The sequence below is a fragment of the Euphorbia lathyris genome, chromosome 10 (genome assembly GCF_963576675.1).
Source record: "Euphorbia lathyris chromosome 10, ddEupLath1.1, whole genome shotgun sequence".
NCBI classification, from domain to species: Eukaryota; Viridiplantae; Streptophyta; class Magnoliopsida; order Malpighiales; family Euphorbiaceae; genus Euphorbia; species Euphorbia lathyris.
In genome coordinates this window covers 12,208,692-12,235,489 of record NC_088919.1, presented here as the reverse complement: position 1 = coordinate 12,235,489, position 26,798 = coordinate 12,208,692, and the positions used below count along the sequence as shown (strand labels likewise).

General features: G+C 33.7%; 1 protein-coding gene across 1 annotated transcript; it reads right to left on the bottom strand.

Annotated features, from left to right (window-relative positions):
• Positions 1-13,558: 13,558 nt before the first annotated feature.
• On the bottom strand, positions 13,559-25,321 carry LOC136208538 (MLO-like protein 8). Its single transcript, XM_065999499.1, has 15 exons — positions 24,691-25,321; positions 23,160-23,217; positions 21,596-21,813; positions 19,239-19,355; positions 19,081-19,141; positions 18,915-19,003; positions 18,641-18,715; positions 18,474-18,562; positions 18,343-18,392; positions 17,315-17,355; positions 17,060-17,233; positions 16,935-16,970; positions 16,777-16,844; positions 16,068-16,128; positions 13,559-14,345 (listed from the first exon to the last, which is right to left on the bottom strand). Exons 1-15 carry the CDS (start codon positions 24,895-24,897, stop codon positions 13,944-13,946), a joined length of 1,746 nt encoding a protein of 581 aa, XP_065855571.1. The 5' UTR covers positions 24,898-25,321; the 3' UTR covers positions 13,559-13,943.
• Between the last annotated feature and the right edge of the window lie 1,477 nt (positions 25,322-26,798).

Sequence of the window (26,798 nt, the reverse complement as noted above, 5' to 3'; positions counted from 1 at the left end):
TCATGTTTTTCTCATTTTATTTTTTACCGTTTAATAAGAGTTATGGATAATAAATATAAATAATAAAAAACATATATTAGAGCTAGTCGTAGTGTGAATTCATGCTTATTTTTTTATGTAATCCTCATTATATAAATTTGTAAAGAAAAATTGAGTGATGTAATTGTGATTCCATTACGACAAAAGCTATGTGACTAATCCAAACATGGTAATGAACATCCATTGTAATGGACATTCTATTACAACGTTCATTACAACGTACCAAACATGATCTTAGAGTGCAGAACTAAACCCCTATGGTTTGGGTTTAAAAACGTTTTACCCGGCTTAATACATTTTTAGTCTCCTTGTATTTTGAAAAAAAATATATTTACTTTTGTGAACTTCCTTAATCGACTCTCTAAAAGATGCCTATTATCTTCCTGAATTTTCTTAAAGTCATCTATTCACCCTCCTAAACTTGTTTAAAATGTACACATTTCATCATTTTCAAAATCTCAATTGAACTAGTTTTGTAATTTACCCTAAGGTCCCGTTTGATACGCTGTAATGAATGTTGTAATGGAATACCCATTACAATAGATGTTTATTACCATGTTTGGTTAGCCATATTATTTTTATCGCAATGGAATCACAATTATATCACTAAATTTTTCGTTACAAATTTATGTAAAATAAAAAAAAAATAGGCATTAATTCCCATTATGACTAGCAATAATATATATTTATTATTTTTATTTATTATCCATAATTTTTATTAAACAGTAAACATAAAATGGGAAAAACATGAAAAATGCGAAGATCAAGGAAAATGTGAAAACGGAAAAACATGAAAACACAAAAAACAGAAAAATATGAAAACCGAGAAAAAATATGAAACACGAAAAACGAAAAAAATGAGAAAGACGGGAAAGCGTAAAAATGCGGAGACGGAAAATTGGAAAAAACCTGCAAAACTAAAAACGTGAAAACAAAAAAAAAAAAAAAAAAAACAAAACAATTAAAAATATATATAATAATATAATAATGTCAGCCAAAAGTGCAAAGAGGTTACGTGGCAAACATTAGCACATGCATATTTATCTGAAGTTGGAAATGGCAGCCGCTGCCAGGTTGTCCTTGTCACCTTCAACATTATCTGAATCGGAGGGGAGATCAAAACCGAATTTATACTGATATCACGGGTCATTTAATCGGATTGGATGGTTAAGATTGATTGATCAGGTGACGTAATTTATATATAATTGATTTAAAATTATTTTCTAAATTATGTAAATTATAAACAAATTTTGATTAGTTTTATTTTTTTTTTTGTCAATTTAAGGCTTAAATATGTAATGGATAAAATGAGTTTAAAATAACTTGAAATACGTCGACATATTCTATACAATGAGATCTTTTTAACGGTATATTATAAATTCAAAACAGATAAGTAATGAATGAGAAATTGATACTCAAAGTTAACAACTGGAAATGATGAGTGGCTTAACGCTCAGATCCCCTTTGGCAGTCCGGTCCCTATAACAACCACAAGCACATCAGTTTAGCGTAAACCACCTAAAGGAAATTTTGCTAATGTAGATGATGGCATCTTCAAAGAAGAAGGGTACAGTTCATTCGGTTTTCTCATTAGAGATTACTAGGATGAATGTATCACAGTGAGTCATGAAGCACTAGGCGGACTGTTTAATCTCAGCATATCTGAAGCCCTTGCAATTCAGGAAACCCTTTACTAGTTGAAGAATTCCTTTCGAAAACCTGTGGAGATTCAATCTCACTACTTGCAAGTTGTTAACTTATTAAATCATCATGTACCGGACAATTCATATTTTTTTAGGTATTTGTTTTGTGTTAATATCCTAAAAGATCTAGATAATTGCTCAGTCTCTTATGTAAAACATTCAATGAATTCGGCCGCTCATCTCTTAGTTAAGGCAGTCAATTCTCAGTTTGTTTATGGTGTGTGGGCATATCCACCACCCTATCTCAATGTTGTTCTTTACAGGAACATTATCTCTAACAGTTCTTTTTTCCGATTCTAATAATTAAGAAATGTTTTATTTCAAAAAAAAAAAGTTTTCTCATCCTGCCTAGAAAAGAAATGAGAATTTTCGCTAGTTTATAAGTAAATTACAAGTCTTTAACTAATTAGTAAGGAAAAAACTCTCTCACGTACAAAGGGTGCAGTCGAAACACAACAGAATTAGGGGCGCACCTACACAACATGGATGACGTGAATATCGTACCGAAAACTGTCCATTATAAATTTCATTTTGTTTACTTATTTTTTATTTTCTAAATCAATAATTTTTTTAGTAAATGATAAAAAAAAAACCCAGGATTGCACCTGTTGTGAGCATCCGGGCCCTTACTTGGAAAGGTCTGTTTAGTGCATGTGAACACTGTCACTTAACATTGTCTTAGGATGTCGCTTGACGGGTCCCTTCTGATGCATGCATTATCGTCTTTTTTTTATCATGTTTTTAAGCTAATTTCATGTTAGAGTAACCACCCGTGATTGATGTCCGGAAACATAAAAATTGGATGACATACAGACTCGTATTATGTCATTTCTTCAAATGCAGGTTCGTGAATTAAACATTATGAGGGTTTGATTAATAAAATTGTAGACTTGGCTTCCATTAGAATACCAAATATTTATATCCATTTTTGTTTATGATCATTCACCACACAGATTGCGAAAGAAGATAAATATATTCGGAATAATAAATTACATTCCAATTTAATATCAAAATCCAACATTTGATCTAGCCCTAAACAAATCTATTAAACCTAAAAAATAAATAAACGTTAACCGTGAAATGTTGGAACCCGTTTTTCAGATTTATTCTACGACACTAGACTCGATCACATAGGACTTAAACAGATACTAAAAATCTATCATATCAACATAGTAATTTGATTGCTATTGATCTCTAAACTACGTCTATCTATTCTAACATATTAATTTAAATTTACCGAAAATAAAAACTACAGATTAAACTCGAGATAAAACTGACCTAAACCAGAATCAGGGGCGGCCTCATCCCTTAAAAAAAAATAGTTCAAAAATAAGGGTTAATGTGTAAAATTATCTAACGTTTTGGGTCATGAGCAATTTTACCCCTAACGTCTAAAATAGTGCAATTTTATCCCTAATGTTGGAAGCCAAGAGCAGTTTTATCCATAACGTTGATAAATTGGGTCAATTTGAGAAATAATTCATCAAACTGTCTTCTCGGTCATGAATCTTGTCATATACACTTCACACATGCGTTATTTTACCAGTAACAAATCACAAACATATGTTGAGATGTGAAAAAAAATAAGAAAAAGATATTAAAAATATACTGTCTTTTGTACGAATTAGACAAAAAAAATTCAAAAAATTCACCGAATTTATAAATATTAATCTCCAATTTTATTATTAAATTACAAAAAACATTATATATTTTTTAGAACAAATTGATATGCAATTGGTGCAAAATAAAGAAAAAAATGATTGTATGTTATAATAGTGTGTGAAATTGATCCAATTTATCAACGTTAGGGGTAAAATTGCTCTTGGCTACAAACATTAGGGGTAAAATTGCATCATTTTAGACGTTAAAGGTAAAATTGGTTCTGACCCAAAAAATTAGGGGTATTTTTTTCTCTTGGCTACAAACATTAGTCTAAAAAAATTTTACATAGAGTTTTGACCCCCTCCCTCAAATCCTAGATCCGCCACTGACCAGAATTCTGAGAATTCTAGAATTATAGCCGATCGGAAGGAAGGAAATGTACACTCTAAAAATTAGTTAAACTTTCTCTTAATTCTCTCGTTTTTTTAGTGAATTACTATACCCAGCCATGAATTCTCACCCCTAGCCCCGTGAAAAGACCGAACTACCCTTTACCCAAAATTTGAAAAAACACAAAACCTCTCAAACACCCTACACACTCTTTGATCAAATCCGGACTAATTTGTGAACCAAAACATGGAGCGTAACAACAACCGTAAAGGGAAAGCGAAAATGATAAGATTTACCGTTTTTGTTTTTTGATTTAAGCTTAAAAATGGAATCTGTGGGCGATTTTTCAAAAACGCCGGAATCGCAGTCGGACGTATGAATATCACGCCCGACCTACGGTTCCGATGTATGAATATCACGCCCGACCTGTGGTTCGGGCGTGATAGCCTCATGCCCGCACCATAGGTTGGGCGTGATATTCATACGCCGGAACCGTAGTCGGGCGTGATGTTCATACGCCCGAGGGGTTTTTGAAATTTTAAAAAAAAAATTATATTTACATTTTAATTAAATTGTTAAATGTTTAGATTAATTTGGGGTTTAATTTATATGTGAAATTTTGATATTAATTTGATTATAATTTATATGTTAAATTTTTAGATTAATTTAGTGTAATTTTGTAGATTTTTAGTTAAATTTTTGTAATTTTTCGTTTGTTTAATTTAGTTTAACTAAATTTTTATTTTGTTAATTAAGGTATTTACGGGTTTAATTCAATAGCGGACTAATTTTTTTACGGATTTAATTCAACAGCGGACTAATTTTTTTTACGTAACAGGTATTTACGGGTTTAATTCAATAGATGACTAATTTTTTTTTCCCTCCCGACACGCGGGCGTGTGGTTATCACGCTCCACCGTGAGGTCGGGCGTGTGGCTATCACGCCTCACTGTGTGGTCGGGCGTGATAGCCCCACGCCTCACCTTATGGTCGGGCGTGTAGCTATCACGCCCGACCACACGATGAGGCGTGGGGCTATCACACCCGACCACACGGTGAGGCGTGATAGCCACACGCCCGCGTGTCGGGAGAGCAAAAAAAATAGCATTTTCCCACCCTTAACCCATGAAAAGGCATTTTCGTCCTTTTACGGGGCTAGGGGTGGGAATTTGAGGCTGGTTATAGCAACACCTTTTTTTAGATATGTTTTTATTTTTTATTTTTTTATTTGTTTATTTGTCAACAATGTTTATTTAACTTTTTTTTAGAAAAATGGTAATTATTTCATTAATTAAAAATAGTACATTTAATTATGAGTTATGACCCCTTTGAAATAAATTAATATACATGTGAATAAATTTTAAATTTTTTTTATAAATTAAATTGCATACTAAGTATAAACATATGAATAAATTTAATTAAACTTTATCAACTCAATCAATCTAAACCTAATTTTTCTTTCAACTAAGACTAATTTAAAAAAAATTAAAAATTTAAATAATTGAACTTATTTTTTTTTTCCTTCAACTAAGAGGGGGTTTGTTTCAGCTTTTCGGACGATCGTTTAGCGTTTTACTCCACACCATAGAAAATATAGCGTTTGGTTAGGTTTATATAACTGCAACATTCAATATTTTTTCTGAAACCACATCGTTTTGGAATTTTTCCTGAACAGTTGTTTGTAGTTGTTTGTTATTGACAAAATTATCATCCTTATTTCCACAAAATATGTTTTTTCTTTAAATTTTTTTGATAATTCTTTAACATTATTTCTATTTAGAACATAATTACCGAAAGAACAAGGTTTTATTGTGTTATAAAAAAATTCTATTTTTTTATTTAAATTATTTTTTATTAATTTGTAAAATATATTTTTTATTTTATAAGTTATTTGTTGATTAATTTAAAAGATGTCCATATTAGACTTTTTAAACACTACAACAAGAATTCAATATAATTTTACCAAACACTAATAATTAAACAGCTAACAGCAACAGCAAACAGTTTACTGCAACCGTAAATAGCTAACAATAACAATAACAATTATTAGTTAACAACTGAACCAAACATGCCTAAACCAAAAAACAAAGTTATGTTCAATTAATTTAATAATTTGAAATAGAAAACCTTATGAATTTCCATTTCTACTTTTGCTTTTAGAAGAATTTCCTTTTCTACTTGAAGTGGGCAAAAAGTGAAATAGGACCTCTAGTGGTGTTGTTACACATAGGGTTCCTAATTACAATTAATGTCAAAACTCAAAATTAGGGCTAAATCTAAGGATGAAGTTAAAATTCAAAGGTGGATAAACTACTAAAATTATAGCTATGATGTCTAATTAATTAATATATAAACAAGTTGTTTACCTTATGTACTTATTGTACAAGTAGATGGATCTTGCATTTGGATTTACACATTCCAGTAATTTTCACCTAGTCAGTAACTGTCCGTGTGAATTTGATCAATCACTGTTAGATTTAAACTTATTAAAATCTTATGGTGGAGATTAACATCACTGCAGGGCTTAGATTCACACCTCCTAGATCTAATGGTGACTGACAAATGCATTTGATCAGTCACTAGCCAGGTAAAAACCACAGTACACAAAGAGAATGCTTGAAGTGGTTTTGTTGATTTATGGATGTCGAACTGATATTTTTTTAGGTGTTTTTTTATAGAAAATTAAAGCTTCGAATACCATTTTCGTATAATTTTCCAACAGTTTTTGCAGACAAGTGAGTGCTCAAGTGTAACGACTTGGTCTGGAATGTGTGGTATCGGAATAGAAGGCTTGAGTAAGAAGTGATCCTAAGGGATTTTCGATGGGAGCATGAATGAACTGAATCCCACATCGGAAATGGAGAGAGTGTAATCAGAGCTTTTTAGTAAGGTGAATTTCTAATACATGTAGACGTGTTTTAAAATCGTTAGATCTAAGGTGTTGAATTTAGAGCAAAGCGGACAATATCTATATGGTATTACTGTTACAATTGGTATGAGAGCAGATTTTCCGTGTATAATTGGTTGGGGATACGAATTAGATGGAAGCCGGTGGACTTGTATCGGTCCGATCCAGAATGGATGGTGACAGACAGTGGCAGAGCTAGGAATTCCGAATATCGGGGGCTAATTTTAGCCCAACGTTAGAAAAAACGATTATCTATGTATATATATATATAAAATTAAAATCAAATTATATAAAATTTTATTCGATTTTAATGCTAAAAAATATTTGTTACGTATACTATATTACAATAATTATACCTATATTACGATATTATATTATTATTTTTAGATAGTATAATACATATTTTAATTAAATTTATATAACAATATGTTGATTAAAAAATAAAAAAATATAAAAATACAAATTCGATTAATCCTTACGGGGTTTGTCCGTCCGACTAGCGTTTTTTACAATCTTGCACTTATATCATTATTCGATGCTTTTGAATCATTGAAATCACCATAGTGACCTAATTGAGACAAATTGAAGTTGAGTGACCATTTTAAGACAACCATATAAGTTTAACGACTAATGGTGCATTTAACCCCTAAATCTACACTTCACCGAAAACCAGGGGCAGATACAGGGAGGGGCCTAGGTGGTTTGGGCCTCTCCAACCGTTGGAACTACCATGATTAGGAGTAGTTATGGCCTCCCTATCTCCATAAAATTTGAGGTTGTGATGGTTTCGGCCCCCTGTCTCTAAGAAATTTTGATGGGCTGATGAATTACACCCCAAATACGGCCCACGTCATGTTGGTACTCTCTAAATCTAAAATTCTATTTTTTTTTGCCTGTTAGGCTCTATCTAAATCTAAAATTCTAATTTTTTTTTTGCATTTTAAATCCAAATTTCTAAATTTTTTGGCATGTTAGACTCTTTTTAAATCCAATTTTCCGGGAAAAAAAAATTGGCTTATTAGGCCCTCCCTAAATCTGATTGTTTCTATTAGATACAATTTGATTACATGTTAAGAATTTTAAACACAATATAAATTTAATTTTGAGAAGTTTTATATTGGTACTTAAAAATTAGTTATTGACCACTCAGATTATAATACGTATATATACGAATTTTTTTTGAACAAGTTCGATTTAACAAAAAAAAAGTTTTTATACACGCACGTATAAAATCGGTCCCCTTATCCGACCAATTCTGTATTTGCCACTACCGAAAACGTTAAGGCTGAAGTGTTCAAAAACCGAACCGGACCAAAATAACCGACCGAACCGATGAATTTCGGTTTTTTTGATTCTGTTTTCGATCTATTAGGTTCGGTTTCGGTTTTATTTTTAATAATATTTTAGTAATTTCGGTCGGTTCGATTTTAAATCAAAATTACCGAATTAACCGAAGAAACCGAAATAAGTTAAATATAATTAGAAATTAGATCTATTATATAATTGATTTAGAATTATATTATTAGAATCTTTGTTAAACATGATATTTTTTAGATTGCCTAACTGATTATGTTATTGGTCTATTTAATGTTTGTCTATCAATTTAGTACAATGGTACACTAATTCATATTTGGAATTAAGATTGATTTCATTTTTATATAAAATTTCTATTTTTTTCTTTCAATCCAAAAAGAAAATAAAAATAAAAATTACTGTATATATAAGTAAATACTCAACAACATCATTAACGGTGTAATATTCTTACCAAAAAAAAATTAACGGTGTAATATTAACCTTATATAAAAATAATTGCTAATGAAATTTTTTAATGTAAGGAAACCGACTAACCGAACCGAACCTTCGGTTCGGTTATTTATTATTATTCGGTTAGGTTCAGTTTTTATTTTTTAAACTATTCGGTTTTTGGTTATTTTGGTTCGGTTCGGTTTTCAGACCGAACCGACCGACGAAAACCCTTAGTTAAGGCTAAATTTGTTACTTATCCGTATTTATAAATAGTAGATGACTGGATAAGGACATAAGTTGACAAATAAAAAAGACGGGGGACCAATAGATAATAGTGGTCAAATATTACAGCAATCGTGGGATCACTAGTTAGTTACTTGAAAGTGATAAACAAAAAAATGGATAACATATGGATAAGGACGAGATCTTTCCCAACCTCTTTCTTTCTTTGTTGTATATATGCCAAATTTTAATTTTATCCTAACATTAAAAAAAAAAAAAGTGTGATATGATATTGAGATAATTCGGAGGATCGGGATCGGAAGCGGTTTTCTTCCGACGATGAAATTAACGATAGTAGGATTGTAAATGAGTTGAGCGGCTCAATGTTCGGTTAGATAAAAGATCAATCATGTTCGATTTGATTTATAAATGAGCTGAGTTTGAGCACGTTGAAACTCGGTTCGAAAGCTCACGAGCAGACTCGATTATAGATTCATTCTTGAGCAAGTTCGATTATAATGTTCATAAACACGCTTATGAAGAAACTTGGTTTGATTATTATGTTAGTAGTAATATTTCTATTAAATGTAAACCAACATAGTTTTGTATAAAATTTAGTTTTTTACATTTCGAAACTATGTTGTTCTGTGTTAAAGAAATTTCAAATCAATATAATTAATGAGTTGCTTGCGAAGTTCATGAACTGAATTAACGAGCTGCTTGTGAGCAATGCTCATGAACATGCTCGTTAACAGCTCGTGAGCAACTCACGAAAGCTCGTCAATTTTTTGACGAACCGAGTCTGAACAGGACAAAGCTTGGCTCGGCTCGATTACAACCCTAATAGTACAGCTGTAAATGACCTAAGCGGCTCATTGTTCGGTTCGATTTATAAATAGCTGAACTTGAGCACGGTGAAGCTTGGCTCGAAAGCTCGCGAACAAGCTCGATTATAGGTTCATTAACAAACTCATGAGCAAACTCGATTATAATGTTCTGAGCAAGCTTGGTTCAATTATTATGTTAACAATAATATTTCTATAAAGAGAGAAATGTAAAACAACGTAGTTTTATGTAAAATTTAGTTTTGTAGGTTTCAGAACCGTAGTTTCGTGTTAAAAAGATTTCAAATCAATATAACTAATGAGTTGTTCGCGAACGAAGTTCATGAACTGAACTAACGAGCTGCTCGTGAGCAAAGCTTGTAAAAAAAACTCGTTAACGAACTTACAAACAACTCGTGAGTAGCTCATGAAAAGATTGTTGAACTCGAATTCAAACTTGTCTTAGATCGGACCCGAAAACACCTCTTGAGTGGGCCTGGGCCCAGTGAGATTAATGACGGGCTTTGGACAGCAGGCCTTTGCTTTGTACGTATGGGCCGGTTTATAAAACTGTTGCTGTTTCTTATTGGGCTTGATTAGCCTAAGTCCATTTTCAATACCAAAATGTAAATATAATTGTAACATAAGAAATAAGAAATAATAACATTTTGTCATTAACATTTTTAACTTGAAGCTAAAATAAAACGCAACATGATACAAATTTGGATCAAGGTAACATATGTAGGGCTGTAATCGAGCCGAGCCGAGCCGAGCTTTGACCTGTTCAAGCTCGGCTCGCTATAAAATTAACGAGCTCGAGTCTGAACCGAGCTTGCTATAAAATTAACAAGCCGAGCCCGAACCGAGCTTGCTATAAAATTAGGTAAATATTGTTCATATTTGACTACACTTTAGAAAATATTTTCCGGTATTTATTTATGTATTAAGAAAATATTTTTTATCACTAACTTAAAGTATATATTATTATATTTATTTTATAATTTTTATTTTTAGTTAAAATTTATATTATAATATATAGAGAAAAAACAGGAAAATGTGAAAAATGGTAAAACATGAGAAAACATGGAAAACAAAAAAATGAAAAAAAAAACATTAAAAACGAGAAAATGAAAAAAGGTGAAAACGGAAGGAAACGTAAAAAATAAAACACAAAACAAAAATGAACAAATAATTCATGTTTTCGTTGTTTTTGTTTTTGTTTTTGTTTTTCTCGTTGTTCATGTTTTATCATTTTTCTCTTTTTTCCGTTTCTCATGTTTTTTCAATTTTTTTGCACACATTTTCCGTTTTCCCCCTTCTTCTCACTCCCAGAGTGCACTCTTCCTACTACAATTCCTAAAACTCGGTCATAACATGTGATTTTTTTTTTATAAATTTTTTCCTACCTATTGTCATGGAACCAATTGAACTAAAAGCTCAAACTGATAGTTAAAACTCAATCATAGATCTTATATTAATATTTGACACACACCCACATGCAAATGCCTCTTTGGGTTGCAGCATGCACAACACAGACTCATCCCACCATGTGTTTTTAATTCCACAAACTAATGAGGTTATCAAGACTTGAACCCTTAACCGTTTGGTCCTAGAAGCTCTGATACCATGTTCAAAAACTCAAACTGATAGTTAAGACCTACTCATAGATTTTATATTAATCTGTGACACCTACATCTACTATTCTATGCATGTATAATAAATCTGGTTAAAGCTCAATCAAAACTCAAAAAGCTCGCTTCAATTAAAGCTCGACTCGAGATATTAACGAACCAATACCCCTAGTATTTTATCATAAGCTAACATATACAAAAATATTCATGGTATCTATGATTCAATCTTGATTCTCTTGGAGGTGCAACCTTGACAAAAGAGAAATCATCTTCATTGCTTGGTTCCCTTATTTCAATAGCTTGATTATCATCTTCTTCTTCACTTGTTCTTATTATCATCAATGCAGTTGAAGATGATGTCGGAGATAACGGCTGCTCGGCTTCCATGTCCGATATGTCGTGATCGTCATAGGCGAACGAACGAGTTGAGTGTCCGATTGTTTTGAATTTATGCAATGTTATGTCCAGATGAATTAGGCTCCATTTATTTACAGAAAAATATTATGTTTTAGAAAATATTAGGTAAATTTATATATATATATATATATATATATCTCTCGATATTTGGCTATTTCGGGTATTTATTTATGTATTAGGAAAGTATTTTTCACATAGTAAGCAAATAATATTATATTTATAATTTTTATTTTCAACTAAAATTTATATTATAATAAATGAAAAAAACGGTAAAATATGAAAAATGGTAAAATATGGGAAACAGAAAAACAAAAAAAAAACATTAAAAATGAGAAAATGTTAAAAAAAAAGTGAAAAACGTGGGAAAACATGAAAAATAAGAAAAACGAACAAATAATTCTTTTTTTCAAGCTTTTCCCGTTTTTTCTATTTTCTATTTTCCATGTTCCATCTGTTTCTCATGTTTTTTTTAGTTTTTTTCCATTTTCACCGTTTTCCATGGCTTTTCCGCTTTCACCCTTAAGACAAATATGCTTCTCCCTCTCGAAGTTCACACTCTCTACTTTGTCATCTACACCAGTAGCACTGGCAGCTACCGTATATACACAACTACACTGACAATAGGGCAATTAGTGATCTTCGAGTTTGTCTTCTTCAGCCACCAGTAGCAACTACTATTCTTAGAGCTCGACCCTAACAAGTGATTTTTTCTTATAATTTTGTTTCCACTTATGAATAGCAACTACTATTCTTAGAGTTCGAACATAACAGATGATTTTTTTTCTTATAATTTTTTTTTTCATCTACAAGTAGCCGCTACTATTCTATGCATGTATGATAAATCTCGTTAAAGCTCAATCAAAACTCAAAAAGCTCGCTTCGATTATTAGAAATAACCCAAAAGAATGAAACTCTACAACTGCAATTCTTAATTATATATGATCTAATCAAGATTCTCTTGGAGGTGCAACCTTGACAAAAGAGAAATCATCTTCATTTTGTTCATGATGTTGAAGTGATTCTCTTATTTCAATAGCTTGATTATCATCATCTTCTTCACTTGTTCTTATTATCATCAATGCAATTGAAGATGATGTTGGAGATAACGGTTGATCGGCTTCCATGTCCGATATGTCGTGATCGTCATAGGCGAACGATCGAGTCGAGTGTCCGGTTGTTTTGAATCTTTGCAATGTATGTCTAGATGATGAGTGAATTGTTAATGCTGGACTTGAATTTCCTCCTAATGTTATTTCCGAAAGAATATAGCTACGGAACAACAATAGAAATGGAAAAAAATGAAAAGGAAATGGAAACGAAGCGCGGAAATACGAATGAAGAAGAATTTTCGTGCAACATATGTCACTATACAACATAAAACCGAAAAAGGCGCTAATTACACCCACGGCTTTCCAACTATAAAAAAAAATATAACGGAATTGCTATAACTCTTTATTTTTAATGACAAATTTATCCCCATTAGACATTTGCCACAACTGATGTCCTTTTGGACCGACACCAATAAACCCTACGGCTGGAGATGCCAAGTGGGTGTCATGTCTAGGGGTGTTAATGAGACAGAGTAGCTCCTAAACTATTCGAGCTCTGGATAGGGCTCGACTCGAGCTTGGAATCAGCCGAGATATTAAGAATCGAACATGAGCTTTATTAAGTTTGACTCCAAAGCTCGGGAACGGACTCGATTATTTTTTAATTACTATATATATTATTAATTTTTAATTCAAAATAAAAAATTAATGATAACGGGAAAATTTAAAGTTCAAAATATAACTCCTACAGACTAGTCTGCTACTCCCTCCCCAAACCGTCTCTCTATTTTGTCATCCACACCAGTAACAGTAGCGGTTGTTATTTATACGCAACCACACCAATAACAAGGCAATTAATGATTTGCGAATTTGTCTTCTCCAGCCATCAGTAGAAACTACTATTCTTAGAAATCGACTATAACAGATGATATTTTTTTTATAAATCTTTTTTTTTCCACCCACCAGTAGCAGTTACTATTCTATGCATGTACGGTGAATCTCATTAAAGCTCGGCTCGAGATATTAATGAACCAATACCTCATATTTTCTATGATTATATTAGAAATAACCCAAAAGAATGAAACTCTACATCTGCAATTCTCATAGCTAACATATACAAAAAGCTAGTTATATTTATAACTGATAAATTTAAAAAAAAAATCATGTGGTTTCACAAATTCGCAGATCCATACCTGTGAGTTTTTTTACCCAAAAATAACATTGTGGTTTGCTCGTTAGTAAAATCAAGGCAAAAGCCTTACCACTATTAGTTTTGCTGACATGGTGGGACTTTGTCTTGATTTTGCTAACAGAGAAAACCAAATAGTAATTTTTGGTAAAAAAAAAAATCACAGATACCGATATGTAAAAACGTGAAACTACAGTATACGTTTATAATATAATTTATTTAATCACGATTCTCTTGGAGGTGCAACCTTGACAAAAGAGAAATCATCTTCATTACTTGGTTCCCTTATTTCAATAGCTTGATTATCATCATCTTCTTCGCTTGTTCTTATTATCATCAAAGCAGTTGAAGATGATGTTGGAGATAACGGCTGCTCGGCTTCCATGTCCGATATGTCGTGATCGTCGTAGGCGAACGATCGAGTCGAGTGTCCGGTTGTTTTGAATCTTTGCAATGTATGTCTAGATGATGAATGAATTGTTGATGCTGGACTTGAATTTCCTCCTAATTTTATGCTTGGAGTCTTTCCCCCTTTTGCTTGCCTTTTCTTTACTGCATTGTGCCAATTTTTTAGAGCTTTGCTTGTTTGTTCATCAAATATTGATTTCTTCATGTTTGATCCCATCTGAAAAATTCAAATTCAAAATTAAACTTAACACCATCAAATTGTGCTTATTACTTGTCACTATTGAGCAGCGATAGCTCGCAAACTATTTGAGCTAAGTTGAATCAAAGCTCAGTTAATGTTCGGCTTGATTGGGTCAGCTATACGACAAAGAACTGAAGAATGACTAATTACTTACAACTAAGGATGTTAATTAGCCTCGCAAACTATTCGAGCTCGGTTCGATCAAAGCTAGGTTAAAGTTCGGCTCAAATAAGGGGCTCGAAATCGGCTCGAGACATTAAAGAGCAGAACCTGAGCTTCTTTAAATTCAACTCGAAAGTTAGCAAACGGACTCAATTATTTATTAATTACTCTATATATTTCATTAATTTTTAATGGGCAAATAAAGAAAAATAGTAATTAGTCCAACTCTAGGAAGCACCAGGTGCGGATCCGGCAAAAAGCGTAAAATAAAAGTCATTCAAACTTTACCCTTTATAACATTACGATGACCACTAAACTCAATTAACGCCTCAAAATTACCGTTGATGATCTCAAAATAGAAAATTCCAAGAATTAATGATATTCTAAGAAATTTTAGTTCTTCAACTTTCTCGTATTGAGGTCATTTAGGTGTTGTGTGGTTAGAGAGAAAGTAAATGTTTAGAGAGAAACAACTACAAAAATAATGAATTTAGAAAATAAAAAATATGGGTTCATCTTAAATGTGGTCCTAAACAAATTTAAGTGTTGGAAACTTCCATTTTGAAGTTGTCAACGGTTATTTTGAAGCGTTAATTAAAATATAGTGGCTAATTCTGAAGCGTTAGTTAAAATTTAGTGGTTATAATGTTAAAAAGTTTAAAGTTAAGTGACTTTTATATTATGTTTTGAAGTTTAGTAGCCACGCTGTGAAAATGAGTAAATTTCAATGGCAATTTGTGTAATTTACCCCTAGTTAACTCCCAAACAAAGAAAAATAGTAATTAGTCCTACTCTTAACTCTAACTATAATCGCAACGGTCTATAAAAAACACTTAATGGCTGCTTAACGACCTTGGCTAGTCCGAAAATTAGGAATTCAAAGTTCAAAAGGAACCCTTAAGACCTATCTGCTTCTTCTACCCAAAGTTCTCTCTACTATGTGATCCACACAAGTAAAACTAGCAGCTACGGTCCATACGCAACCACGCCGGCAACAAGTGAATTAGTGATCTATGAGTTTGTCTTCTCCAGCCACTAATTGCCGCTATTATTTTACACATGCACGATGAATCTGGTGATAGCTTGATCAAACTCGGTAAAAGCAATGTATTAAGCTTAGGTGCAAGTTGTAGGAGCTAAGTATGTATTAAACTTATTACAAAACTTAAGATCATTTATCATTCTTTTTAGCATTTTCTAATCAGTTATCTGCTGATTCGATTCGAAATTTTCGAAATATCAGCAGTTAGACATCCCAATAGCTATTAGTTTCTGTTTGAAACTTCCGGTAGCTGTTACCGAAACAACTAACAACTACTTGGAACAACTAAATCATAGCTATGATCACGAACTTCAAACAGAAAAGCAAGTCATTGATACAGCAGAGAACAAGAAATCCGAATTTGCTTTCTTTTCTTTCGCCCAATTTCAGCCAATTTCACTCAATTTCAAACAATTTCACTCAATTTCACCCCAATTTCACCCAATTTCACCCCAATTTCACCCAATTTCACAAAACGTAATAGATGAAGGTACCTGAGTTACAAGAGCATATAGTGGAAGAGTGATGTAGCTGCACAGAAATAGCACTCCAACCCTGCAAGTTTAGAGTTAAGAGTTGGTCTCCAACATTAAATGTCGTGATCAATGACGGATCCAGGATTCACTGACAGAGAGTATTTGTGGTGGTCTCTCGTGATTTAATAGTGCTAAATTAATAAATGGCATTGCATCCATTTAGGTCCCTAAACTAATGCTTCAAATTTAATTAGGATCCTAAACTATCAAAATCATCGATTAGGCCCCTGAACTAAGCAAAAATCATCAATTGAGTCACCATCTTATCCTAAAATAAACTGTGACTATTTGATATAGATGATAATAATCTTTGTGTTGGTTCAAAATGAGTTTGTGGAAGATGGTCTAAAACTGTTTAACAGAATGATTTTCGATGAGGCCTCAATTTATGATTTTTGTTTAGAATGAGGACTCAATTGATGATTTTTTATTAGTTTAGGGACATGATTAATGATTTTGATAGTTTAAGGTCCTAATTGACTTTGAAGCCTTAGTTTAGGGAGTCAAATGGGTATTATGTCTTAATAAATTTTACGTTTTTACATAAAAAATTTAAGGCCTCGTACACAGTTTTCATAGAATTTTCGGCATTTTTCAGCGACCAGTAGGCGCTCAAGCCCCCCTAGATCCGCCCGTCACGAAAAAGAAGAAAAAAAGCAATGCTTACCCTAAAGCAACCTTTATCATTGCAAGCTTGAAATTGGCATGAAAACAAGAATGTAACCCGAACGAATACTGCATATCAAAAACTTCGTTAACAAACATTTCGGAACATAGAATTCGTCGAAAATGTAACGAACTTTCTCAGAAAAGTCGGTACTTTACCCATATCCATAGGAAATATGTTATTTGGAAAGCGTTCTGCAAGCACGGAATCAACTCATCATACTTCCGAAGTTGTTAATAATCCGAATATGTATTACAAAGATTCGGATAAGCGAATCAAATACCTGAAATAGCGCAAAATGTATGAGGTGAAGTACTAAGTGAGGCCGACGGAACCAGAAGTATTTGTCCGAGCCTTGCACAAGAGGCATTCCTTGTACTACTGCATGTTTTTCTACAATTTCGAGAGCCATCTGCGTAAGAACGGATTGAAGCTCCGTCCCGACAGCTAATATTATCTGCAAACAGATTGAACAATGAACAAAAAACGAAAAGATTATTCGTCATAATCTCGAGAGAAGTTAGTTCTTAGTTCTTACAATCACGGGGATCAAAGAGGCCCAGAATAATGCTTGCCAGCCTAAAAAACGAAAAAATCAAACAAATTGTTAGATAAATGCATAATTATCTTCCAAAATCATTCCAAAAAGGACGGGTAAATTACATACGTGGCGTACAAATTTTGTCATATTTTACAGTTTGGTGTACAACCTTCAATTTTGCACACAAAAGTGTACACTCTTTTGTTGACCTACAGCAGTAATTGTGATCGGTCAACGCGCCATGTCAGCAAATTGACCTCTTAAAAGTCAAAAGTTGACCGGTCAACATAAAGTCAACACGCCACATTAGCAATTTTGACTTGTATGGAGGTCAAATTGCTGACTTGGCACATTGATCGGTTATAATTACCAGCTATATACTTTAGTGGGAGGTCACCAAAAGGTTGTACAGTTCAGAGTGCAAAATTGAAGGTTGTATACCAAAAGGGTCAATTACACCCATGGCCATTGAACTTTACCATTTTAACATTATGGCAACTGAACTTCAATTCTTAACAGTATGACCACCGAACTTTACACTTTTTAACACCGGTGGCTACTCAACACCTCAAAACAACCATTGACGGTTTCAAAATAAAAAATTCGAAGAGTTAATGATATTCTAAGAAACTTTAATTCTTGAAAATTTTCATTTTGAGGTCATTTAGGTGTTGTTTGGTTAGGAGAGAATAAATTTTTAGAGAGAGAAATCTCCAAAAAATGTGATTTTGGAAAATAAAAAATGTGGTTTCATGGTAAATGTCATTCTGAACAACTTTAATTCTTGAATATTTTCATTTTGAGGTCGTTAACGGTCATTTTGAGGAGTTAGATAAAATTGAGTGACCACTAGTGTTAAAAAGTGTAAAGTTCAGTGGCCATACCATTAAAAATTGAAGTTCAGTGGTCATAATGTTAAAATGGATAATGTTTAGTGGCCATGGGTGTAATTTACCCTATAACAAAATATGAAAAATGACAAAGGTTATACACCACGTATATAATTTACCCCGAAAAGGACTCACCGTTAACGTTTACAAGCAAGAAAACAACGAAGGATGCCCACAGAACAGGACTGTAAAAAAAATGCAACAATTTAGGCTGAGAAGAAAATTCGTGCAGGACGAGTTGCGAAAACCGAACAATTAATGATTACCTTACTCCAACGACCAACTTGAAATCGTCCTCGAGTGACCGTTTGATATATTTTTGGAAGTTGAACTTACTTCCGGGAGATAAATGGACCTACAATATGGCTGTGTGAAAATAAGAGTCTCTGCTTATTACACACCAGAAAATGCAGATTTTGCAACGAAAACTCACAGCGATAAATCCGTTGCGAAGTGTCAAATAATCAGCCCTTCCAACGGACCTGAAAAATTGTCGGAAGAAGCATCCCTGCAGTAGATTGACATGTCAATTATGTATCTAAATGAACATGTAAGCGAGGGTCCGGGAAGGCGTTCCACCACAAGGGTGAATTGGGGGCAAGCCTAAGACTCGAAACCGTGACCTTTCAGTCACACGACAACAACGTTTACCGTTGCGCCAAGGTTCACCCTCGAGAATGTGATACTTTAAGTAAATCATATCTTACAATGTAAAAAAAGACGGGTATTCTCGTCCAGAAACTAGTATGAGCTTTCACAAAAGACGTCTCGTGTGTGAGCCTGAATCTGGAAGGATCTGCATATGTGAAGACATAAAGATTCAATGATTACATGTACATTCGGAAAGGCGAAAACGGAAAATGGCGTAAATACCGTTCGAAAACTCGTAATCGAGGGAAAGAGTCTCCAGCTCCCAATGCTTCCAACCACGAATCTGTACCGGATATAAGTTAGTGCATTACTGTAATTCTTAATGTAACGGTAACGGTTTTGTTAGCAACGAACATTTTAGTAACCGAACATTTGCGTACCTTAAGCCGTCCGAGCATCATAGTAGTTAAACTATACAAAACATGAAAGACTGCTAAGAAGAATATGAGAATGTGCAATTGGTGCAATCCATCAACTGATATAAGCTGTTCGTATCCCTGTCGAGTATAACGAAATTAGCCGTTAATTAAGCAATCTTAAGTCCCTGAACTTTACATATTTGTGCAATTACGCCCCTAAACTTTTTGCATCTGTTATATTGAGCTTTAATTTTTGTTCTATTGAACTTCGAGATTTTGTAATTGAGACCGACCTATTGAGCCCATTTTTGTTTTTCGACAACTCTATCATGCGCCTTTTATGGTGCACGCACGCACATTGCTGGCGTTAAAAATGGGAAGTGCGGGGAAAGTTGTATAGAATGAGAGAATTGGTATGGAAGAAGTCCACGGGCCCGTGCGGATCTCCCTGCACAGCACCATTGGGCCTGCGAGCCAGACAAACTAGGCACCATGCCCAGTGAACCTCAAGATGAACGAGAAGAACCTCGGTTAGGCGAGAATTGTGCCAGAATGCGCTCAACATACATTTATAAGCAATTACAGTTGTAACCTATGTTGCACCGGATACGGAAACAGACAGGACATGGACACGGAACGGACACGGAAAACGCTATTTCTAAACCATAACCTTCATAAAATAGCCTTGAAACGACAACGGAATGGATACGAAAAGGACACACACACGAAACTCTACCGTGCAACATAGAACACCACAAGTATGTTGCACGGGCACTTCTCTTTAGTATCCACAAGTATGTTGCATGGGCACTTCTCTTTAGTATCGTTTCTATGTTTGGTGTCCATATTTGTTTATGTTTGAAGTCTATTTTATGAAGGTTATGTTTTAGAAATAACGTTTCCGGTGTCCGTTTCCATGTCTATGTCCGTATCAGTTTCCTTGTCCGTGCAACATAGCATAAATCTTACGACTTTTGGACTAATTTGACTGAAAATGTCAACACGTGAACCTATGTTTCACGAAAAGTGAAACGGATACTAGAAAACATTATTTCTAGAAAGTTATAGCTAGGAAACGGTAATGGAAACGGATACGAAACGCGGAAACGCTACTAAAAGGGGTGTCAAATTAGTCTGAAAATGTTGCACGGACACTTCTCTTTAGTAGCATTTCTGCGTTTCGTGTCCGTGTTTGTTTTTGTTTTTGTTTGAAGACTATTTTATGAAGGTTATGTTTTAGAAATAACGTTTCCGGTGTCCGTTTCCGTGTCTACGTCCGTATCAGTTTCCGTTTCCGTGCAACATAGCACAAAACTTATGACTTTTGGACTAATTTGACTGAAAAATGTCAACACGGGAACCTATGTTTCACGAAAATTGAAACTGAAAGGGATACTAGGAAACATTATTTCTAAAAATTATAGCTAGGAAACGGTAAGGGAAACGGAAAAGAAACTGAAAGGAAACAGCTACAAAACGCGGAAATGCTAATGAAGAAGAGTTTCCATATATAAAAAGCAATTAAAGGTCATGAGATGCTCATGGTTTAGTGAGAAGAATTAAAGGCTTAATACATTATCTACCTCCTGAACTTGTCCAAAAAGCTTGATTGCCTCCTGAACTTGTCCAAAAAGCTTGATTGCCCCCTGAACTTTCAAAGTGTTCCGATAGCCCCCTGAACTTGCATAAAATGTTCAGCTGATCTTGCATAAAATGTAATCAATTGATCACTCGGTCGCAAAAAAGTAATTTAAATACGAAAGATGTATTCCACGCATCTTAGAATGTTATTACATAATTCAAAAATAGATTAAAAATGAAGTTATTACTTGCTCAACTATAAAACTTGTCTCAAAAATAGATTAAAAATGAAGTTATTACTTGCTCAACTATAAAACTTGTCTTCTCAAATATTAGAACCGTATATCCCGATTTTGGTCGTTTTATTTTTTTTTAAGACTTGGGGAATACATCTTTTGCATTTAACTTACTTTTTTGCGACCGAGTGATCAATTGATTACATTTTACGCAAGTTCAGGGGGCAAACTGAACATTTTATGCAAGTTCAGTGGATTATCGGAACACTTTGAAAGTTCAGGGGCCAATCAAGCTTTTTGGACAAGTTAAGAAGGCAAATAATGTATTAAGCCAGAATTAAATATGATTTAATTGGTCAAATAAGATAACACTTCATATCTTAATCACTTTCTTAATTAATTAATTAATTACAATTAAAATATTAATTCATGCTTAGCAGTTACAAAAAAAAAAGGGAATAACTTTATTCAAATGACAGCAATTAATTCTTAATTTAATCATAAGTCCAAGACCACTTTCTCAAGTTCAAACAAAACTAAAAAGTTGTTGTGTATACTCACTGTTTTGCACTTAGTAGTGGTCTCGGCACCGGCGAGAAATCGGCGTTCGGCCCACAAGAGTCTCCGACGATGTTCTTCTTCTTCTTCGTTCGAGTCATTTACGTTGTCCGTACCACACGGTAACATGCTCTCTACGAGCTTTTGAGGAACACATATTTTCGTAATGTATGTCTGCCCGAAAGTTAGGAGCAACGAAATGAACCCGAGCACCATCAATTCTGCAACGATATTTCAAAACTCAATAGTTGCCTATTCCATAAACAAACATTTAGCTTCAAATCGAAGCTTTTTAAAACACTACTATCTTATATTGACTCGTGTTACTTTCGGACTGATGAGCCGAAAAGCTAAGCTATGGGCTCATTCGTCCAATCAATTTGTCGTAAAATCAGTAAACTAGTCTGAAACGACATGTATCAGCATCAGAATCGACGAATGCGGAAACACTACTATCTTATATTGACTCGTGTTACTTTCAGACTAATTTGACTGCAAATGTCAATAAGGGCGGCCCGGTGCACTACGCGTCCCCGCTGAGCGAGGGTCCGGGGAGGGGTCCCACACAAGGGTGTACTGGGGGCAAGCCTTCCCCTGCCAATTTATTTGGCAAGAGGCCGCTCCTAAGACTCGAACCAGTGACCTCTTGGTCACACGACAACAACGTTTAACGTTGCGCCAAGGCTCGCCCTCTGACTACAAATGTCAATATGTGAACTAAATTGACAAAACATAGTTCTTACCAGATTTAATCTTATCCAATCAATTTGTCGTAAAATCGATAAATTAGTCCGAAATGACATGTATCAGCATCTTAATCGGGAAATGCCTAAACACCACCTATGTTGCACGGATATGGAAACGGACACGGGAAACGCTATTTCTAAAACATAACCTTCATAAAATACCCTTGAAACGACAATGGAAATGGATACGAAACGGACATGGACACTGAAACGTAGAAACGCTACTAAAGAGGGGTGCCCGTGCAACATAAAACACCACAACTATGTTGCACCGATACTTCTGTTTAGTAGAATTTCTACGTTTTGTGTCCGTGTCTGTTTTTGTTTGAAAGCTATTTTATGAAGGTTGTGTTTTAGAAATAACGTTTCCGTTGTCCGTTTTCCGTGTCCATATCAGTTTCCGTGTCCGTGCAACATAGCACAAATCTTATGACTTTTGGACTAATTTGACTGCCAATGTGTTGCACGGAAACTGAAACCGAAATTGAAACGGATACTAGGAAACGTTATTTCTAAAAAGTTATAGCTAGGAAACAGTAATGGAAATGGAAAATAACGTTTAAGGTTATGTTTTAAAAATAACGTTTCTGGTGTCCATTTCCGTATCTGTGTCCGTATGTCCGTGCAATATAGCACAAATCTTATGACTTTTGGACTAATTTGAATGCAAATGTCAATATGTGAACCTATGTTGCACGGAAACTGAAACTGAAACTGAAATGGATACTAGGAAACGTTATTTCTAAAAAGTTATAGCTAGGAAACGATAATGGAAACGAAAAAGAAACTGAAACCGAAACAGATACGAACAATGTTCTTACCAGATTTAACCTTATCCAAGGCCTCAAATAGAGCACTCTTATGCCTTTCTGTTAACCACTGGATTCAACAAAAATTTCATCAAGTTTCAAACCGAAAGCAGCTGTAATTTATCGAAGATCATAGTACCGAAATTGAAAGAAATACCAAAAATTGATTAATTCCTAATTGAAACTAGCTAATTTAGAACAAATAGCACGGATTAATCTCTTATCAAGATTAGAGCTGTAAATTAGACGAGCCGCTCATGAGAGGCTCGGGATTCGACTTGATAAAAGCTCGATCAAAACTCTGCTCAAAAGCTCGCGAGCAGACACGATTATAGGTACATGAACAAGCTCGATTGATAATGTTGATCAAAAACTCGCGAGCAAGTTTGGTTCGATTATCTTTTTAATGATATTATTTCTATAAAGGAGAAACGTAAAACTACATAAAACTATGTAAAACGAGCTCTCATGAACAGAATTATCGATCAGTTTAGAGCAAAGCTCGTTAGCAAATATTACAAGCTGCTCGCCAGAAGCTTACAAACAAAATATTGAGCTCGGGCTCCAAGTACTTAACTTTGTGACGAGCCGAGCATGAGCAGACAAAATCTCGGCCAGACTCGGCTCAGTTACAGTTTCAAAAGCTTCAAACTGAAAACAGCCCAAAAACATATAATGTTCCTAACAAACTCAATTCACAATGTTCATCAACAGACTCGTGAGCAAGCTCGGTTCGATTATTTTTTTAATAATATTATTGAGCTCGAGCTCCTTAATTTTCTGACGATACGAGCATGAGCATATGAAATCTCAGCTCGACTCCGGCTCAATTATAGCCCTAAACAAGATCAAATTGAGATAAAGACAATTTTTTTCCATTTCATTGAAAAATCCCAGCATTAACAAACAATTAAGACTGAACAATTATAGTTTCAAAAGCTTCAAAAACTGAAAACATCCCCAAAAACATTCAAAAAGAAAACATTAAAAAAAAAACTCATATCCTCAATTATAGGTTCATGAACAAGCTCGTCAGCAAGCTTGTTTCGATTTTTTTTTCTTAATATTATTTATAAGAAGGTGAAATGTAAAACTCCATAGTTTTGCATGAAACTTTAGTTTCGGAGACTTCAAGAATGACTTGCTAGCGAACAAAGTTCACGAACAGAATTAACACAGAATTAACAATATGTTCAAACAAATAAACAAACTGCTCGCGAGTCACCAACAAAAGATTGAGCTTGGGAGACGAAATCTCAGCTCGACTCGGCTCAATTACAGCCCTAATCAAGATCAAATTAAGACACAATCTTCTTCAATTTCATTTAAAAATTCAGCATTAATACGAACAATTAGAGCACAATTACAGTTTCAAAAGCTTCAAAAACTGAAAACATCCCCAAAAAACATTAAAAAAGAAAGCAAAAAAAAAACACATATCCTCAATACAATTAGAGCATAATCACAGTTTCAAAAACTGAAAACATCCCTAAAAAAACATTCAGAAACATTCAAAAAGAAAGGAAAAAAAAGAAACACATACCATTCCAAGTTTATGAATACCCTTTTCCAAGAGAATAGAGATAAGAATCATAAAAGCACAAACACTAGCAACAGCCCAAGTAGGTGTTTGATCAAGTTTTCTCTGAGCACTAGATGATTCATCACTTGCTCCCATAACCACCACTCCTCCTCCTCCTCCTCCGCCGTACACGGCCAATAAACACAAAGAAACCCCCAATTTCCTCATCTTCACCTTAAAAGATACAGAATTGAGTTAGTTTTAAAGTCTGCTCTATCTTTTTAAAGGCTCTATTGGGATTTTGGGGGAAGAAGTAGTAAGACAGAGTAGATAATAAAAGAACAGAAAACACGGTTTGAGCAGAAAAGGGGTAATTAAAATTTGTTGTATGAGAATTGGCAGTTTCCTTTTTATGGGTTTGGCTTCCTAATTGGGTGATAAAGAAATCAAAGTCAAAGGATTTTCATTTAATATTGTAATTCATTAATTGGGTGACTGAAAGAAAGAAAGAACAGGAAAAAAACTTCTGTGAGAATTATTAATTGTGCTGTGTCGGAACTGAAACATTGATTGAGGCGTTAACTGAGGAAGAAAGAAAGAAAGCTGTGTGTGTGACTGAGTTGAGTTGAGTTGAGTTGAGTGGAGTCAGCACAATTTTGACGTTTGTCTTTCTCGGACCCTCACTTTTTGTGCCTTTTATTCTTTTGGCTTAATACATGGTTTATCTTTATCCGATGCTAGGGGTGTCGGTTCGATTTAAACCATTTATCGAATCGAATCGAATCGAGTGAATTTGGTTTTTTAATAATTTGGTTCGGTATCAGTTTTAATTTTAAGTGTATTTCGGTATTCAGTTCGGTTCGGTTCGGTTTGACAGAAAATATAAAAAAAACGAACCGCACGCCGCACCAAATTACACATTTTTTACAGTTTTTTATATATATAATATATACATATATTTTTTTTGGTTAAACCATCCGGTACTCCGAACCACATTGGCCGACTAATTCGGATTCGGGGCGGGTCCAAGGATTACGGTATTTGATTATATAAGTTTAATTTTTTTATTATTGTTGAGATAATAACCCAATATAGATATATTTTGGAAATATTTCAATTTTTGTTGTTGTTGAGGTAAATTTAATGAGAAGATATAGTGATTTTTATTTGTTCTTTGTTATTTTTAGGCTTAAAGCATTATTTGACCCATGATCTATCCAAAATTGTGTCATTTGGCCCCTGACCTATTATTTGGTCACATTTGGCCCTTGACCTATCCCATTTGGTGAAATTTCACCCAATTTGTATGAATACTTAACAGAATCAGTATCTCATTGATAAGTAACGATATTTTGACACTTAAACTTGAAACGTGATATTTCTTAAAGTTTTTTTCTTAAAGTTTTTTTCTTACATTATGTGGAAATCATTAATTAGATTAAAAAAACAAAAAAAAAATAAAAAAACAAACCCTAAACTAAAATCTATTAAGTTCAAATGTCAAAATATCATTACTTATCAATGAGATAATGATTCGGTTAAATTTGAATCCAAATTGGGTGAAAGTTCACCAATTTGGGATTGATCAGGGGCCAAATGATAAAATTTTGGGTAGATCAGGGGCGAAATAGTGCTTTAAGCCTTATTTTTAACTTAATTCGGTTTGTTCGGTTTAAACTGAATCGAACCGCATATTTCGGTTCGGTTTTACCTATTATTCGGTTCGGTGTCGGTATGAATTATTTTGATCATTTCGGTATTCGTTTTTTCGGTTCGCTTTTGTACCGATGCACACCCCTACATACTTCTGAACTTGTCAATTTTGATCATTTTATCCTATGAATTTAGGAAACGGTCTATTTATCCCTTTAATTATTTAAAAGTGATATTATCAATCCCTATTTTCATTATAACGAAATAAGATGAAGTTGCAATATTAAAACAAGTGGTATTATCGATTCTCTATTTATCCCCTTAATTATTTAAAAGTGGTATTATGCACTGAAATTTCAGAATTTCTTTTGTAAAATATCCGGTTAGCTTTTGAACTTATAAAATATAATCAATTAATCACTCGGTTACTAAAAAGATAAGTTAAATACGGAAAATATATTGTACGCGTCTTAAAA